Here is a 19359-nt window from a genome sequence, read left to right as displayed (position 1 = left end):
TAAATTTGCTCAACTACAAAGCTACAACAAATTGTGTCGTGTTATAATCATTCTGTTTGTTCCGAAATTATTCTCCTATAGCTTATCTTTTATGAGGCTTGGAAAATATTGGTGTTAGAAATGTCTGACATAAATATTGAAGTGCTTCAATATATTGAGTAAATTAATGGGTTTTATTCTTTCTTTAGTTTCAGATTTTATAAGCAGAGAATATGGTGACATGATGGCTCTTTACGATCTTTTCTTCGCCTTCTTGCAAACAGGAAAATACAAAGAGGCCAAGAAGGTCATAGAGGTGGGATTTTAACTATATTACTCTAATCGTGCAGCTATTTAGACTCTTAATTAGAAACATTTAAAGTTTTTAACCTTTAATTAGTCTTGTTCTGATTCACATTAATAGAATGCAATCCCAGTAATAAAAAACCCTCGGCTGGCTTTATTTTGTATAATTACAGTTGAGAAGAGAGACAGTCGTCTTGTACACTGAAATTGTTTCCTCACTTTTTCAAATTTGTTCTTATATATCAAAATGATATTTGCATATTAAATATCGGATTGTGAAACAATTAAATTAAACTGGCATTCCTGGGTGTAAAGTTGCTAATCCTCTTTCCAAAGGAATTCTTTGTTCTTAAAAGCACTGGAATTTAATTTGCTGCAGACCATGCTCAGATTTATTTGTAATGCTTGTCTACAAGTTAATCAGCCAAACAAGCACTGTCTGCTACTGTTTGGCATTTAATTTAGCATTTCTTCTCTCTCTCCCTTTTTCAGGATAGTAAGCAGCTTATAGGAAGTGGTAGGTGACAAACTTGGTCTATTTAGGATTAGTATATTTTATCTAGACTTGATTGAAATTGTGCTTACTGAAATTGATAAGTCAAAGGGGCAGCTGCAGAGTCTGCCCAGATTGTGATTATTTTTTCTTCTTAACACAGTTGTATGTTTTTAAAATGCTGCATAAGTTTTTCACTTAATGTATGGGAGGAGGCATCTTGCAAAAAGTGATAGTTTGTCCTCAGCATTTTTGTGTTACTCACGTACACAACTCTAACCTAATTTTTGGGGCTTTTTTTCATTCCTGAGACAAAGAATGCTTTTTCTCCTAGTTCCCCTTAGAGTATCTGAAATACCAGCTATCCCTGCTTGAATTGTCTAATGGAATTTTTGCATTTAAAAAATCTCAACTGAAGGTCTGTTTGTCTGTGGTGGTACAATACTGTCTTGCTGTGGGGTCTGTGGATATTGCTAAGCACAGTGTTGAAACATTGGTATTTTTGTTCTGAGAGGGTGCTTTGCAGCTCAAATCTTGTAATACAGAAGAACAGAAATATCAGTGTCTGACAGCAGATGACACTGAGGAGTTGAGTACTTTTTACAGTGATTAAAGCATATAGGAGGTGAAAGTATGAAATCTCAGGTTTGGAAGTAAAAATTAAAGCTAAATGAGCAAAACTTACGTCATGTGATTTAGCAGCTCTTTCTTTGATACTGGCATTTAATTTCTCGGAATTTCTCTTGGTGTGTGGAGCTCAGCAATTGTGAATAGCATAATAAGCAAGTTATCAAATTGTCGGGGCACTGAAACTTTTGTCATTTTCTTAAAACATGGCAAATTCTCTCTGCAGGTATTCAGTATTTGGTGATTGGTCATGAGTTACTAATAACCACAAATGTTTAGGCATAAATCTGAGCACCAAATATCTGGAGATGAAATGGAAGCTTTCCTGCCTTTTATGCTAGTTAAAGTAATTTTATCTAACTTTAATGAAGTATGAATTAGAGCTTTGTTTATGCTGTGGAGGAAGAGCTGGTTTAAATTACAGAATTTTTAATATAGAATTTTTTAGGAATACCGTGCATGTATTTTACTAGTGGAAAAAGTGTCACAAAATCAATTACCATACGGTGCATAATATTTTAAATATGCTTTTGTTATGTTAAGTATTTTCAAATAAATTGTTTCCAAAAGGGGAGGACAGAAACCTTATTGTTGATATTTTGCTGAAGAAGAAAATAGTTTGTATTGTTTTAAAACATAAGCGAGTTCCTGTTTGCTTTTTGATTTGTTGGGAAGTGGAAGCCTTATTCAGTATAATGTGAGATGGTGTGTGTGTGTATATATATATAAAAATAATGAGGTGTAGGTGTATTCTTTTTTCTAGTCCAGTGGGTTTTGTGACTAAATTACTTGCCTTGGTGGTCATCTCAGATTATTTTTCTATCATCTTTGCTTGTGAAATAATACTCATTGGAGGAAATCAGTTGATGCTGCTTTCTCTTTTAAATGCTGTTGCATGTACCTTTAGGCATATGCTTTTATCAAGTATTCCTGGTTATAATGGTCAGTTAATTTTAGTGATATTGTTTGTTTTGAAAACATCTGTGGAATTAATAAAGAGTATCTAAAAGAATAGTAATTAAGCTGGAAAAAACCTCCTTAAGAGCTAAGGAAATGACCACTGTGAAGGATAATTGTTGCTCAAATGGGATTTTTACTCATTGGAGACCACTGCTTCTGCTTGCTCTTGCTATTTTTAGAAATTAGAGGTATACTAGATGCTTATGTGAAACTTCATGACACGTGCTGCTTTGAAAAACTTGGAGCTCAAAGCCCCAGGAATGAAAAAATAACTCTTACACCTCAAATCTTTGGTAAAATGAAAGTGGGTGGCAATACTGGGAAAGGGCAAAGGGAAAGATTTGAGAGAGATTATAAAAATCAGGTCAGACTTGTGTATGTTACATTATCTGGCCACAAATGTGTTGTGAATGCATATATATGCAAGATCATGTTATGGAAAGTAATGAGAAAGCTGAAAGCTCTGGGCCTTATCTGCTTGGTGGAATAAAAGCAAGACTAGTCAGAGAATGAGAGTGTGAGAAGCAGCGAAAGGTAAATACAAAGGAGAAGAGGCAAATAATTTGTCTGACCCATGCTAGAACAGCTAGACTAAAGCCTGTGGTAGTTTGGTAGGGGGAGTCTCTTCTGAGGCAGTGCTGACGGGAAGAGAAGCTGTGTTTGAGAAGGCTAGGGGGGAAATGCTGTTCCTGAGGCACCATGGAGTTTGGGTGATAAGGTAACAGTTTGCAGTATTGTTGAACTGCCTTGTTAAGTAAGCACTTGAAAGTCTTGTTCTCAGAGACAATGGCTACAGATAAGGTAGCCTTGCCTGCTCTGTAAAGTGTAAGTCTATTTTATTCTGTAAAGTGTAAGTCTATTTTATTCTAGCTGTGCCTGGAGATTACTGAGCCCCCAAAGTTGTGCTGGTAAATGCTGTTTCGCTTTACACTGAAAAAAGTTCTACCAATGGGTGTGTATCAAGAGATGATTTAGTCTTCTTAACCTCAACTGATAAGTTAGCTTTTGTCTTGAGTCCTTCAAAGATGATCATGTCAAAACAAAGTTGGCACATCTCTCTTCTTGCCCCGTACCACAAGGTCACATACTAGTTTGCTTTCCCTTGGATTGGCACAGCATGACTTCTATGTCATCAAATCTAGCTCTGGATACGTAGGATTTTTTCCCTTACTTAGAAAGGCAGCTTAATTGCCTTTTGTCCTTGAATTTTGTTTTTCATAAAGAAAAAAGGAAGAAAATTAGGTCAGTATGTTTTGCTTTTGACTAAACTAAACTACATTAAAACTAATGTGGGCTAAAAGAAAGGGATGTGAATTTTCAATAAATAGGATTAGGGGAAAAGTACCTTTTAAAAAATACTTTACCTATCCTCTGAAATGTTTTCTTATTTCAAAAATATTTAATCAGATCTCCTCCTGGAGAGAGGTCGTACATAATTATGTGGAGAGAATCTAGAAGAATTGTTTGGCCTTATGGTCTTCTAAGTCTGGTATATAAATGGTAAAAGAATTTTTTAGAGCCTAGTCTGTCAGATCTCTCAACTTCTTACCTGTCGCCTGCACTGGAAAGTTAAAAGTCCCTTTTGTTTACTCAGCTGTTCATTGCCACTTTATTAAGCAGGTGCTTAAGATCTGTACTAATGGGAAGGTCATCCAGAAAAGTAGAGTGAAAAAGGGAATGTTACACCACCCTGGAGGAATTTATTTATTCCCTTTTTCACCTGTTGCTCTGTTTGTTTTCATGCTGCTTGGAGGTTTACCGATTTCACTACTTAGAGTAGTTAAAATATAGTTGATGTCTGCCATTTTTGTTGGATTTGATATTTTGGTCATCTCTGAATCTTTCACCAAGATCTCATAATTTGCAGCTGTTTTGCATTCATGATGATTGGGTATTTCTAGACTCACCCTTTTTCCTTAATTTACTCATGCTAAATTTAAATACCCACTGAATTGGTGTGTAATGCAGGCCCTGTCCACTCTTGGCCTTTTCTGAAAAGGTTTGTATGTCTTTCAGTACTGTAACAGTTCTGCAGCAGAGGGTCAAGCAGAGCCCATCTATGAATCTGCTTGCTGAAAGTCTGAACCATGTTTTCATGAAGCAGCAATGAACACTTCATTCCTGTGACTGAGCAGACAAGGTATTAAACTGATGTTAAGCCATTTCTGCACTGTATCAATAAAATCATTGCACCTTAAATGAATTTTCATTGTAGAGCAAAATACTTACCTAAATAAACCAAAACAAGCACCTGTTCACAATCATGTGTCAGGTCACTTGCATTTTTAATTGGAAGCTCACAGATTCCTCTCATAGGAAGTAGGAGTTGGTAGCAGTGTTCCACTGTCTTCGTGTTGTTCAGCAGATGCTTCTTGAAATCTTTCTAGATCAAATCACATGGGCTGTTAAAATAACAGCTGTTAACTTGCTCCTTCAATGAAAGAGTAAAAGCTCTCATTCCTGCTGTGGTTTTGGTTTTGGTGGAAATGAAGGCAAAAGATTGGAATACAGGGAAAGATCTCAGAACTGTGTGGCAGAGTTTTTTGGGAGAAGTTCAACCTATGTATTTTGTTTCCACTAGAGGAGCCTTCCTTGAAAATGGTCATGGATAGTGCATGGGTTCAGAATTCTTTTAACCAAATTTTAATGAAGTGTGATACTGTCTTCATTTACTGTCATACTAAATATGTTGTTTATATTTAATAATTAAATTTATCATAATATATCCCACATATCTTGGGACATAAGTATGAAGAATTCAGGATCAAATGTTGTGAAATGGCTTAATGAAATGTGTTCCATTGTGAAGAAATGCAAGGAAAGGCATTTGCTGCTGCAGTCTGGGACCTGAATAAAGAACTGGTTTGAGTGAGTTCGGTGTACAGGAATATATCTATCAACAGATGTCAAGTTAATTTAAGAGGTAAATAGATTTAAGCAAAGAATTGTGACATTGATTGTCAGCAGACCTCAAGATACCAGTTGCCATTGGATTTAATCTGCCATAAAAACAATGAGAATATTTCTACATGATATTGAGAGATTACAACCTTCTTTCATCCAGATTGCTTTTTTAAAGAGTCTGCATCATAAAATTGCGTCCTGCTGATTTTATGCTAGAGATGAACTACCAGGAGAAGATGCTTTCTTGATTTGTGACAGCAGAGTTGGGGGAGTGAGGGGGGGTGCATCAGTTATGTGTAATTTAGTGATGGTTATATCTAGTCTCTGAATTTATTTACAAAGACTTAATTTTGATCCTGTTGAGAAAAGAGTGGAGGTGATTAGAACAAAATTTAAATATTTGTGAACAAGGTTGTATTAGATAATGGTGGTCTGAGATTTAGGAATATTTTGTAGGGGGTGTAATAGCTTTTATTAGAGTAACTGTATACAACTGAGATGGAGGGGAAAGAGCTTTTAAGCATGCAAGCCCTATAATTACAGGAAAAGATTAATTTTTTTAATTATTGCTATTGAGTCCTATTACTCCAATAAAATCATTACTTCTCCTTCTGAAATTGGACTCTGATGCAGTTAGTTATTAGTCAATTTGGATTTTGTTTCCATGCATCAATGTATGTAGGTTAATTTAAAAAAGGGGTGCTGACTAGTTCAGTGCACATTATTTAGAAATTCTTAAGTATTCCTTTCTTACAGGCAAGGGATGTGTTTCAAATAAGTAAATTTGGTAAAGGAGATGTCTGCTGAAAAAATTCCTTCCCAAAAGGAAGACAGTAATGTGTTCAGAATGTGGGATTATGGCAAGATCTGTGCACCTTTTCTTAGCTCCAGGGACTTTGTGTTAGAAGGAAGAGGTTTATAATGCTTTTTTTTCATTCATCATACGCTGTAAAACCACATTACAAGGCCAAGAGCAAATCTTTGCTTTGTGTTGAGTCTAGGATAACCTTGAGGACTTTGTTTTAAGCAGAGGTTTTGTGTAATTTTTGTGTCACCTTTTCTTCCAGTGTGGTTATTGTTGGGAATGTCTACTAATTTTTTTTTTTTTTTGTAATAATATTTCACTACATAATTTATCTTGGAAAACTTACTGGTAAATGTAGAATATTCCAATAGTAATTAAATGTAAATCAGTTTCAGTTGTTTGAGGAATGATCAAGTTGTAGAACTCCATCCTACTTTTATTTTAGTATTTTTGGAAAATAATCAAGTTGCCTGACATTTTTGTCAATGTTTGCCTAACATATAGCAGGGTAGTCCTCTTTCAGGTGAAATAAATCAAATCATGAGTATTTACTCAACAGATACTTGCACTGGTAAAGTCAGTGATCTATGAAACTGACAGAAGCTTTGAAGCAAATACATATGTAGGAAGAAAAAAGCCACAAACCGACAGTACAGACTTTCCCAGTGGAGACTGTAAACTTTATATTTTCTTACTGTGAGCTACTGCTGCTTTTTACATCAGAATTGACCTAGTAGAAGTTGACTGGTTGCTACCTTGTGTGATTGTAGAATAGGTGGAAAGAAGAGAATTAGCTTGAATTCTCGCCAGTCTCAGGAGAACAGTTAGTGAGGATAGATGTGTAGACATGTGTCCCTTTGTCTTTCATTAGATATCTGGTACTGCAAATAAAATACTAAATACGCTTTAGCTGAGTAGGCTTTGAAGGCATGACTTGCAGTGGAGCAGCTCTTAAGTATCGATATTCCATTACTACATTAGAGTACTTGCTCTCGTTAACAAACATGAAAAGTAGACATCTTGAAGGTACAGATGTAATTGTTTTCAAGTTTACATATGGCTATCTCTTGTCCAGAAAGTTGAACAAGAGTCCACATATTTTAGATGAGTTTCTCTTTAAAGAATTCTGTGTTATGGGGGTTGTATTTTGTTTAGTCATATTTATTTCTGGGCAAAGTTGCTTATAAATAATAAAGAAGAAAGAAATTACTCATATGAAGATACAAAGAAGAAAATAAATTACTCATTTTTTAGAGAGTTTGCAAGGTTTTATTTTGTTTAGAAAGAGTAAAGTGAGTGAGGGTATCTTTCTGTGCCATCACCAAAGAAGCCATTTTCTAAATCATTGAAAACTAAACTTCTTTCACAGGAGAAAATGAACTTGTAGAAAAAGTATTGCTTCCATTGCCAGCCATAAACAGCCCTAGCTGTAATGTCATCCTGGTAGCACAATGACTTAAATAAAAGCTGAGTTAGGAGAGCACTAATATGTTTTATTGGACAGTTGATATGATTGCAACAGGAAAGATGCTTTTTGATGCACAGATTATTTTTAGATTGCTCAGTCTCTAAAGCTTTGTGAGCTTCTGGACTAATGCGTAAAAGTTCAGAGCCAGTAATCAAAGTAGGTGTTTTTTTTCCTGTATATTCAACAATGATACTTCACTTAGACTTTGCTATGATGACTGTAGTGGGAGAAATACAGCCAAGTGGTATACCTGCATGCATATGAACTCAAGAAGTAGGATTGCTTTTTAAAATAATGTAAATATGTTAATTGATATTTTAAAAAAACAAATGCATTGTTATTTGGATCTAAAGGAATGTTTAGCAGGAAAAAAAATAACAGAAGTGTAAAACACTTTTAACCATCGCATTCAATAACTAGACTAGGATGGCTGCATAAGGTACAGAAATCTTATATATGTTCTTCTGACTTTCTGACTAAGAACTGCACCTATTGCTTAGTAGAAGTGAGGACTTCTGCTACAAGTTTTACTTAGGGGAAGATTCAAGGAAGATGTTCAGTGCTTATGTTGTAAGCAGCTTTGTTCAAATAACCTGCCATGCAAAAATATCCCATGCTTCATTAAAGCTATATGGAATTAATGAGATTTTCATAGACATTTTTGTGGCATCAGGGAAAAAAATCTGTCTTTAAATTAAGAACTTCCCATCAAGTGTTCTGTTTTCCATGGTGCTTATGTTGGAGAGAGCTGTTAGGAATGACACACATCAGTTCTTATAGCTGTCTGCCCAAGGCTGTCTGCTTGGAGGAGTAATGCATTTTCCTCTAAGACATTGCTTTGGCATCTAAATCTCAGTAACTGGTTCTGGTACTGGTAACATAAGTCTGTTATTGTTGCTGATGTAACTCTTCATGAAATGTTCTTATTCATTTAGCAGCATTAGCTGTCTCTTACGATTACTGGATTTTTTTAGCTGCAAATAGAGGAATGAATGGATCTGTCCCTCCAAAGAATACCATTGGGAAGTGCAACATGGATGGCTTTTATGAAATTTGGCCGTTTCTTTCCAATATGTTTGAAATAGTGATTATAGTAGAACTGTTTCCCTAAGAAAATATTGAACTTTTTGCAAACAAAATGCAGAAATTTTGAAGTAAATGTAAACTATGTAAGGTGATTGGGGTTAAACTTGAATAGTTAGAATTGATGTGTTATTCAAGGTGCAGTTATGAAAGGCTAGAGTAAGTTGACTGCTATATGTAAGAATTATTTTGCCCAACAGGCACAGTAGTCATTTGTGAATGTGCAGTGTTGCAAGGTTAGAACAGAAGCTCTCCATCCCATGTCACATATATGCCAAATGAAAAATGATGCTGCTGGTTTTTAAAGTTACGCAACCTAAGCCAGCAAAAATGGCACTATTTTGGGGCAGTTCTCAACTCTCAGTTTGCTGAAAGTCATCTTTTTGAAAAGGACTCAGGGCTTCTGGTCTGTATGTTGTCTTTTGTGGTTTTTCTCTGTAAGTTTTGTGTTTAAAGAGAAAAAGGTTTTTTTAGGCAAGTGGAGTAAATAAATATTTTCATATGTCTTCTGTAATTTTTAAGCTTTTGTTAAAAAAAACTTCTTGGAAAGTAAAAAACCAGTATAGCTCAATCGGCTGTAGCAGTTACAGGACACTAATGTAAACAGAATTTGAATATTTCTATTGTTGTTTTAAAATCTGGAAAAACATCTAATAGATTCCTCTCTGACAGGTCACTATTTTTCCAGACAATCTGTTTTCTCTCATCTGTAATAGGTAGAAATTATCTCAGATAAAACTGTTAGTACAGAAAATCTGCTGATTGGACCCCTTCAGTCACCTGAAGTGACTAGTTCTCAGAAGGAGGAGAACAAATCAAGTGCTTTCAGTGTGTTAGGATTGTTGCATGATTTTTGAGTGCTGCTTGACAAGAGTTCTTCCAAAGATGCAGCATATTCATCCCTTTCTGGTTAGTGTTCCTTCCTGTGTGTGAAGGTGTAGAATCAGTGTGTAAATTGGTGTGGGTATAAGTAGAATGAGTGTAATTGTCATAGAATCACAGAATATGCTGAGTTGGAAGGGGGCCATCAGCATCATCGGGTCCCCCTCCTGGCCCTGTGTAGAACACCCCAAGAATCACATCTTGTGTGTAGGTTTTGATCAAAATCTGGACTGATTTCTATAGGAGATATTATATAGTAGCTGAATTCTGCTTAGCCTAGAGAAGAGTCAGGGAATTATTTTATATACTAGTCATTAAATTAGTGTGAAATTGAGATAATAAAGAAAAATCAATTGTATATTGTCTTCTGATACACAATCCAAGCTAGTAGAAGTTACACTGAAAACAATCAAAAGTGGTAGTACTTTGGTTGTTCTCTGCAGAAGGTGGTGGAGTCAACCCATTGCCAAAAGATCTTCTGAATGTGGTACATCTGAAGGGGTTTCAGGGGCAACTAGAAGAGCTCGTGGAAGTGGAGTAACTTACTAGAACCAGTGTGATCACTGATCTTCAGGTAGCTGGAGAGTGGAAGAGCACTAAAGGGAAAGTAATGCTGTGTTTCCTGACATTTTATATTCTCCTGTAGTTACTGTTACAGAGAGGATAACAAGGTTTTATTTGGTACAGTACAACTGTTTTATATTTCAAAAGAATGTAAAAGCCAGAAATCTGTGTTTGGTTTATATGCTAGATGAATTGCATGAGACTCTCAAAAAAACCCAACCAAACAAAGAAACCACTAAGACTCGATATAGATTTATTTTTTTTTAATTTAGTCCATTGAAACAAGCAAGATCAAAATTGTAAATGGGAATTTGGAAGAGTAATTATAGTTTTTTACTTAATTTTTCTTTATTCCTTACATTCCGTTATTCTTTATTTTAGTCTGCTGTGTTGTAGAAACACTGTTTGCTGCTAAATGCAATGTTTAAAATTCTCTAAGATTGTAAAGGATAAGCTACAAATATGGACTAACAGGCAAGCCCTGGAGATTTAGTTAATCTGACCTAGATGTTCTTTTGATGATTGAGACCTGCAGTATGTGAAAACACTTCTCAATTTCAAAATGAAACACAAGGATATCTGTTGTATAACTCAGCTGTCCTTGTAGTGACAGACACATCAATCATTTCTGAACAGGAAAGGATTTACTATAAAAAGTTTGTAGCTTTCGAGCTGTTGAGTTCATTGGCATTCGGATCAGCAGTGATATTGGAAGTTGTAAGTGAATTCCGCATTTGAATTTTACCATGTCCTAAAAGAGGATTAGCTACAAATGCAGGCAACATACTTCTTTCTTTTTCATTTTCAAGAGCCTGTTGTGTATCAAGAGCCTGTTGTGTAAGATGTTAATTCTTGACTTAGTTTTCAGCATATTTTATGTGAAACTGCTTGGTAGCTCTTAAAAAAGCACTGAACAGGTACCTATAAGTAACTGTGGGGAGGGGAAAAAACCCAAACAACGGATTGGAAAAAAAACCACTTACCTGGAAAGCTGTGTTTATATATACCACTTTGAATATTTGGGAAGACACAATTTTTCTGTAACCTGGGCTGAGACTATTCTCACAGTACAGCTAAATGCCCAGAGATGCTCCATTGTTGAGGAGCTGTGGGATTAACATCATGTTTTTAGCAAACCCTTATGTTGACTTCATAGAATGATTGGCTAAGTGGTGGGATTATATGGCCCAACATTTACTCTGCAGAACATTGTTTGCTATATATTTAGCAAAGTTTGAAGTTTTCACTGAAATTTTGCATGGTGGATCTCTAGTGTATGCTGAATTATTTCAGAAAGATGCAAGGATAGTAATTCTGTGCTTGGAGAATATGGGAAAAGGAAATTATATATGTTTAAAAGAGAAGATAAATTCATATTTCCAATAGTAATTGTTTCCACTGTTTTGCAGCTGAAACTTATATTTTCTTATAGCATTTTGTGAGAAATTGGCATTCAGATTTTTAAAGTTGCACTTCACATTTAAACTGTAGAGATTTCTTAAAGTAGTCAAACCTAAAAGCCTTCAAGAGTCAAAACACTTGCTTCTCTGTAGGGGTGAACACACATTTCCTTGGAATTACTTTAAGCAATATTAATGTGAATCCGGACATTTGAAATAAAAAACAGTCCACTCTGTAAATTATATTTGTGCTAAGACAAGTTAGTATAAAGCCAGGAAATCCAAGTACCTGTGGGAGGGAAGGCCAAGGGGTAAAAATGATGGATGCTTTGCACACATTTTGGTGGAACCTTTTTTAGATGTGTTGGACATGAGTAGGTAGAACATATGACAGTCTCTTCAAAAAATTTGACTTTTCCTATCTTTATTTAAGAATTTACTTAAGTTGAGGAACTGCTGTTTTGGTTATGGCATATGGTGCTGGGGAAGGCACAGTGTGGTTTTCTACGCCAGATGGAGTTTCAAGGATTGAAACCTTTCCTTTGAGCATGTGTAGCTACCATGTAGCCGCAGTCTGCTTGAAACAACAAAGGAATGAATAACCAAAGGCTTGCAACCTGGAAAAGTCAGTAACACAAAGAACTGTGGCATGCTGACAATTACACATCAATTCCTCTATGTATACGCACATAAGGGCGAGCCTTAAGTGTCTTAGCTTTAAGAGTGCATCTTGAGCCTTCTGTTCTGGAGTAGGAATTGCCCTACAGTTACTATACCTGGCATCTGTACAGTATATTGGCATCACCAAATGGTGATGGTGCAGTTCAGAAACTTAGCTCTCTAGCTGCTAAGCTGCAGCGGTGCTGAAAACTAGTATTTCATTGTGAAGACAGTTTGGAAACATTTGGTGTAGTTCTTTACCAGGAGTAATACAAAGGATTACTATAGGTACAGCAATAATACCCTATTAATGTGATGAAAGAAGTTACTTAATGTTTCAGTTCATCTGAAGTGTATTTTAAATGAACTCTCTCAGCAGTGTTCAGACAAAAAAGAGACTGTCTTGAGTAAGATGAGTGCAATTTTTATGTCTCATAAATGCAACTTAACATGGTTATTTGTGAGCTTGTAGTTTCATTTAGATTTCAAAAAACAAACAACAGCTATGAACATTCATTATGAATACCTGTATTATCTTTATTTTCCCTTAGAATGTTCTATGTGCAGTAATGTATTTCTTGTGGAAATGTTTTACAGACTCCTGGCTTGAGAGCACACTCTGGAAGATTGAAATGGTTTGCAAAAAAGTGTATATTAAATAAACAGGTATGACTTGCGTGATGTGTTCTATGGAACTGTCATTTTATTCCAAGAAAAATTGTTTTGAAGTGTTTTCTCGCTTGATTTTTATGTTTGTGAAAGGACATGTGACAGGCTGGTGAGGTGAACTTAATGCTGGTGTATACTTAAACAGAAATACTATTTTAGCTGAGTGCACGCAACATGTATGTACACATATATGAAAAATAATTGTTTGGCTGAGGTATAACTGAGTGCTTCCTTCTTTTTGGAGATGGAAACTTTGGAACAGTTGGTAGAATCAACTCGAAATCTGTTTGAATGCGATAGAGATGAGATGTACTACCACCTGCTCGAACTATGTGGTAAGTGAGCTTGAGATCTTATCCATGTTTGTAATCTGTTTTCCTGTGTGGTTGGAGATAGGACATAATCCTGGAGAGAAGCTATATCTTGATACACAATTAGTCTGGCTACCATTTCTGAGGCGTCTTGTGGGGGAGGAGATGTCAGGGGTTTGATTTTTTTTCATCTGCAGACCTGAATACTTAGTAGAGCGTGTGTGTGTGTATGGATGGATGTAATATATAGACTTACGTACTATAAGTTTTCCAATCCATGCTATTGTCTGCTGTTATAATTTGAAAGTTAATTCTGTTTTGGCTTTCAATACACTTAAAGAAGAAAGCCTGTTCATCTGTTATCTTCATAACTGATAAAAATTGAGGGTCTCTTGTAATTGGATCTGGTTCTGCAAGGTGCATATATTTTTTTAAATTACTTCTTTTTCCCCAGCCACAACCTAACTTTTGCATCGTTTATTGTCATGAAACAGTTTTGAAAACTGAAACTTCATTTCTGTGCTGCAGACTTTGTGTAGTATGTGTCTGTGAGGTTTTCAGTCCTCTTTTCTGTGCTTCTCAGTCTATGTTGGTTTTGTTATTCAGTGTATTGTACTGTATTATAAAGGATTAAAATTTTGGAGATTTATTTTAAGGTACTGAAAAAATACATTGCGTTAAGACTGAATATGGAGCACTACACAGTAAATTGATACATAAAGCATTACAGGGATTTCTGTGTACTTTGGTAATGTATGTATATATATCTATGCATTATTGAGCCATTACAGGTGTTTGATACGTCTGGAAGACTTGCTTTTGAATTTTAAGTAATTTTAGCCTGTTCTCGGTGTATGTTTTTGGTTGGGTAGGACTATTGATGTAGGCCTCTTCCCTACTGTAGCATTTAGCTAGCATTTAGCTACAGCAGGAGAAGACATGAGTACTTGTACAAGAAAATGTGACCAGAGACCCCGTGAGAATTTTGCTGCTTTTCATTTCCTGAGGCCTTGGAAAGCTTCAAAGAAAACTGTAGCATTACCTAAGTCTGGCTTTACACATACTGGTTCACCATCAAAAATCAAGTAGGCCTGAAAATCAATCTTGTCTCAGCAGGGAGAAAACCTTCCTATTTCTCCACTCATCCTGTTCACCTCTGGCAGTGACTAAGTCTGACAGTGTGCCTGCTAGGAAGAGAATCTAAGAAGATACAATTCATCAAATTCTGTCATGCAAAATCTTCAGTCTTCTTTCAGAAGACAGAACCAATTCCATCTATTCAAAGAAGTGGAAAACATTTGTGGGTTTCTGTCACCATGAAAGACAAAAGCCATGCATAATCCTGCTTTCAACCATTTTAGATGACCTATCAAAGCTGCCCCATGCACAACTACAGCAGGACCGTCATTGTATACCAAAGCCATAACTTCAGATCTATTTTAAGCATATAAAAATCCCTACCATCTAGTCCAAGCAGTAGTCAAAAATGCTGAAAACAAGGCACTTGATTATCACAGAATAATTTATACTGGAGAAAACCTCAGGAGTTTAGGCCTAGGCCATTTCCTGGAGATAGGATAGCTCCAAGGTCAGATCACATCAAAGCCTTGTTTAGTGCCTCCAACAGTGGAGCTCACAGAGCCTTTCTGAACAGCCTGATCCTGGATTTGATCATTCTCCAATACTGCATTGCTGTAGCTGTCAAATGTTACTTTCTGCCCTTTGCTGTGCACCTGTGAGGAGAGACTGACTCTTGAAGAGTCAGCGAAGAATTTACAAGATTTGCATATATAGTAGGAGAGCAAAACCTGATTTGAATGAAATGCCAAGGCAGTTTATTGAGAAGGGTGTTTCTGCTTTAGAGAGCTCATTTTTACCAGGGTGTAAATCAGTAGTGACTGAGAGTCATAAATGCTTCACAATTGGTGACTGCAAAGCTGGAAAATGTAAAGGCAACAGAAAGCAGATGCTCTCGGTAGTTAAATGGTAGTTAACTGTTTTCTTTCATGAAGTCCAGATTTCTGTTTATTTGCAGTTGTGTACAGTGATGCAGATATAAATTTAAATTAACAGTCTAGAACAATAGAACTGATGAGCTGGGTTGATGACTTCTGCACTACTTTTGAGCTGATTTTTCATTTATCTGAAAATTTGTACAATCCTTGGGGTTTTTTTCTGGCATCCTCAATGTATTAAAATAGTTTAAAATTTCAAATTGATTTGTATGAAGCAGAAGTACATGATTAATTGATTAATTATTTTCCAAAGACATCATTTTGAATCACCTTAGTTATAGATGTATGTTCTAAATGTGTTTTTATCTGAAGATTTTAATCTTGTTTCAGAGAGCAACAAGGACTGGGGAAAGGCTGAAGCTATTTGGACTAAAATTCAAGAAGAAAATATTGTTCCTCGTGAGAAGACACTAATTTTATTAGCTGGGATATTTGAGAAAAATGGTCAGGCTGTTCCATTTGAGATACCTAAGGTAAGTGAAGTTTAACTTTCCTAGATAACAACACTTATGAATATATTTCTTCTTATTAAAAAAACTAACAGATAACATTACAGTAATTTAAATGTTTGTTTCTTTTAAAGGGTAGTCCTGAAGGTAGCAGCAGTGCTGCTACTGGGGAAGAACTGAAAATACAGATGCTTTGCAAGAAAAATAAAGCAAAAGGTAAACTGAAATCCACTGTGGGTTTTTCCCCCGCCATGTTAATTTTAAGGTTTCAATTCACTGCAGAGCTCTTCTGTGTAAACTTCCCAGTCTCTGCTAAAAATGGAATTAATTTCTGCATGGACATTTGCCTTCGTATACAGAAGAGCAGAGTGTATTTCAGTGCCATTCTTTAATTTAGTCTGTGATTAATCATTGGAAATCCATTCCTTTCCATCTCATCCCGAAGCAGAGTGAGAGAAGAGGAAATAGCTTTACTGGGCCTTACAAAATGGTGAGGAAATCCCAGAATTCCAGAATGTGTCAGCTTGGAAGGGTGGATCATCTGGTCCAGCCTTTTTGCTCAGACAGTCTCATGCTTGAGCACATGGAACAGGATCCTTGAATATCTCCAGTGATGAAACTCCACAGCCTCTCTGGGCAATCTGTTCCTGTGTTCAGCCACCAGCACAAGTCATACTTAGGTGGAACCTCCTGTGCATCAGTTTCTGCCCATTGCCGCTTGTCCTATTGCTGTGCCCCACCGAGAAGAGCCTTGGTCCCAGTTAGTTAATTTCTAGTGTTTTCCAAGGTGCAGAGCATTTGAATATTCTGGAAATACCTATTTTATTCATTTATACTATAGTAAATAACTAGGTACCTCACTTGAAAGCGGTATAGAAAATAGAATTCAGTAGGTTTAAAAATTAATTTTGCTGAATGAGAAAGATTTATAAATGCAAGACACCTAGTAATTTTCTTCTCTAAGTATAATCAGTATATATTACGGGTTGGACACAGATTTTTAAGCTCTGAGTTTTTGAAAGAAGAATGTATCAGTCATTCAGACATTTAACTTCTATTGTTAGTGAAATTACCATCTAGAGTTACTCAGTCTAAATATTCAGTTTATTTAGATTAGGGGTCCAAAGTTGAATCTGGACATTCTGCATACTGAGAGTGCAGTACCATGTCATGTGTATGAAATTAAGAATCGTGTATTATGGACAGACATCGTGTTTTCAGGAAATTATTCTGCTGGTAACTGTTGGGTATCATAAGAAGATGAAAATTGAAGAAATGTTTTCATTGAAAATCAGATGAAAACAAGGGAATGTGCTTCATGACATTTTCACTAGGAAGGTGTCCTGTGCCTTTGGTATCATAAATGATCAAGTGAAGGGCAAGAGGAAACTAAATAACTGCTTTAGACTTGGCAGGGAGACTAGTTTAAAACAAAAATAGAAAATAATATTTCTGTGGTAATTTCAGATATTGAACTTAGGAATAAATCACTTCTGCATATTCTTTTATTTAAAGGTGCAATATTTGAGAGAAGGTGGGAATCTAGAGACATGGGGAATGAAGGGGAAAAAAATGTTCCAACTATGTTGGAAAAAAAATTGTCTTCTTGGAAAACTGTTCTCTTGGCCTTAGAAAAAAACTCAAAAAACTAAGTTGTTGCTTTTTTTATATAACAGTATCATGTAATTTTGGTGTGAATGTAATGGGGCAGCTTTTTGATGGAAAAAAGTTTAACTCAATCTAGTTATGTAACTATTCAGTGAACTTTCCAAGTCTGACACATTTTGATAATCTGTTCTCCAAAGTGCTTGATTTATGCAAAGTCATATTTTCATCTTTGTCTTGATTCCTCAGTGTGAGAACTTCACGCTAGGAGATCATGTAACACATATCCCAAACAGTCACAATTGCTGAAACAGATTTGACTGTCTTGAGAACTGAGACTTTCTTGGCAAGTTGTCACTTTTCTAACAAATCTTTCTGCTTGAAATAGCTGGTATAGCATAGTATGATTTTGAAATCAAGAAATTTCTCTTTTGAATGCTAATATATTTTAATAATTTTAGATGCCATCTGAAGAAGTAATAAGCTGATAATACCTGATCAGGGATATGTCTCAATTCAAGACTGATCCAGGTATACTTCAAACGTGCTTCTTGCAGAGATGCAAAATTAAGTTAAGAAAAAAATCTGGATAGGATGGTCTTAGGACTGACATACACAACAAAATTGATAGAAATATTTTTAATTCTTTGTTGAAGTCATCATTACAAAAAACCCTGAAAATTAAATCTATTTCCTTGTAGAAGGAGATCTTGCATGTTATGGACTGTGATAATTGGTAGTAACATATGCCTGACATCTTGAGCACTAGGGGTCAGGTCCATTTCTATACCCAACTGATAAAAGTAATATTTAAACACAGGGTGAAATCCTAGTTCAGTCTGAAGACAGCAGAGCTTTTGTAGAAGTCTCTAAACATAAGGAATTTTTGACATAAAAAAACCAGAATTCAAACAGAGCAGAAAGACCAAACCTATCACCAGTCAGCTACATTTTTGAAAGTCATTAGTTGCATTTGTAGCTGGTTATACCAGTCAGAGGGGTATTGTTTTTGTTGAATGTGGTTGCTGGTCTGCTGGTACCTCAGATTTCAGAGCAGTGGAAAGAAAAATGTCTTCCCACTGAATTTAAACTTGATCACTATGAATGCTGGTGATCAGCATCTTGACAGGCACGAGAGTTCATCACATTGCTGCAGGCCAAAATAACTTCAGACCTCTAAGTAAAAGTGGTGGAGGATTTCAGGACCTTTCTTATGTGGTTTCTTCCTGTTGTTGTTTCTTTGCTCTTTTGGTTGACAGTGCAATCGCTCTTGTAATGTCAGACTCTCTTGTGTACATGGAACTAAAATGCACAGAAGTTAACTTAATTTTTACTAAGATGCTGTTACCCCTTGTCTCTGTTCATATATATTTAACGAAGTTTCAAGCATACAAAGTAGATTATGAATGTCTGTGGTAATTCTAATTATTAACTTGGTGTAGGAGTCTGTGTGATGTAAATAATAAATTTCATGCATAGCCATTTCTGTGCCTACATTTCAGGAGGTTTTTGTGTATACTTTGTGGCTGAAGAAGTTTAAGATGCAAACTGAAAGACATACCAACAGTTTTGATTAAAATTCCATAACACACTGTACTAAGTGCAATTAGTGTAATGCTTCTTACGACATTAGATTCAAATGAGTTGTCTTCATCTTTACTTTCAAAGTAGAGAAAAAAGCTTAATGCTTAGCTGTGAAATTTGTGGTGATAGTCCCACTATTTCTGATAAGTTTTAAAGGTTACTGTGGCTGTGATTTGAACTAGCAAAGGGATTATTTCATGAGTCATTAAAAGAAATGTGCATTCACTGTTTAGATGTAAAAGATCGTTTGTGGTTCTTAACACAGCTTTCTAGCATATGTTACAGCATGGATGGCAGTTCTAGCTGCATGTTTATAGCTGTATAATCTTGTTTCAGAAAAATAAATGACTGAAAACTGTGCTTATCATTTTTTCCCCCTTTTTGGTAACATCTTTTCATACACTGACAGTCATTGTGAATGCATGAAATAAAACTGTTAATCAGTCAAACAAATGCAGTGTAGTTTACTTGCTAAATATCTGTATATTTGTAAATTGTATGTTTTGTATAAATCTTGTCGTAGCCAAATAATTTGATCTCCCCATATTGGAATCGCCTCCTATATTATTTGTTAAATGCTGTTGTGATCATGCAC

At 35.7% G+C, this 19359-nt stretch overlaps 1 protein-coding gene across 2 annotated transcripts in view; it reads left to right on the top strand.

Annotated features, from left to right (window-relative positions):
• Positions 1–19359, top strand: part of LRPPRC (leucine rich pentatricopeptide repeat containing) — an 86499-nt gene that overhangs the window by 47840 nt on the left and 19300 nt on the right. For both annotated transcript variants that reach the window (XM_041477097.1, XM_041477096.1), the window contains exons 25-29: positions 189–295; positions 12729–12797; positions 13045–13135; positions 15457–15599; positions 15710–15791. In XM_041477097.1, coding sequence (XP_041333031.1) covers positions 189–295; positions 12729–12797; positions 13045–13135; positions 15457–15599; positions 15710–15791 — 492 coding nt within the window. The remainder of the gene's footprint in view (positions 1–188; positions 296–12728; positions 12798–13044; positions 13136–15456; positions 15600–15709; positions 15792–19359) is intronic.

Source organism: Pyrgilauda ruficollis, unplaced genomic scaffold (assembly GCF_017590135.1).
Source record: "Pyrgilauda ruficollis isolate IOZ18807 unplaced genomic scaffold, ASM1759013v1 scaffold4, whole genome shotgun sequence".
Classification (NCBI taxonomy): Eukaryota; Metazoa; Chordata; class Aves; order Passeriformes; family Passeridae; genus Pyrgilauda; species Pyrgilauda ruficollis.
Note: the sequence above shows the minus strand (reverse complement) of the source record. Positions and strands in the feature narration are given on the sequence as shown.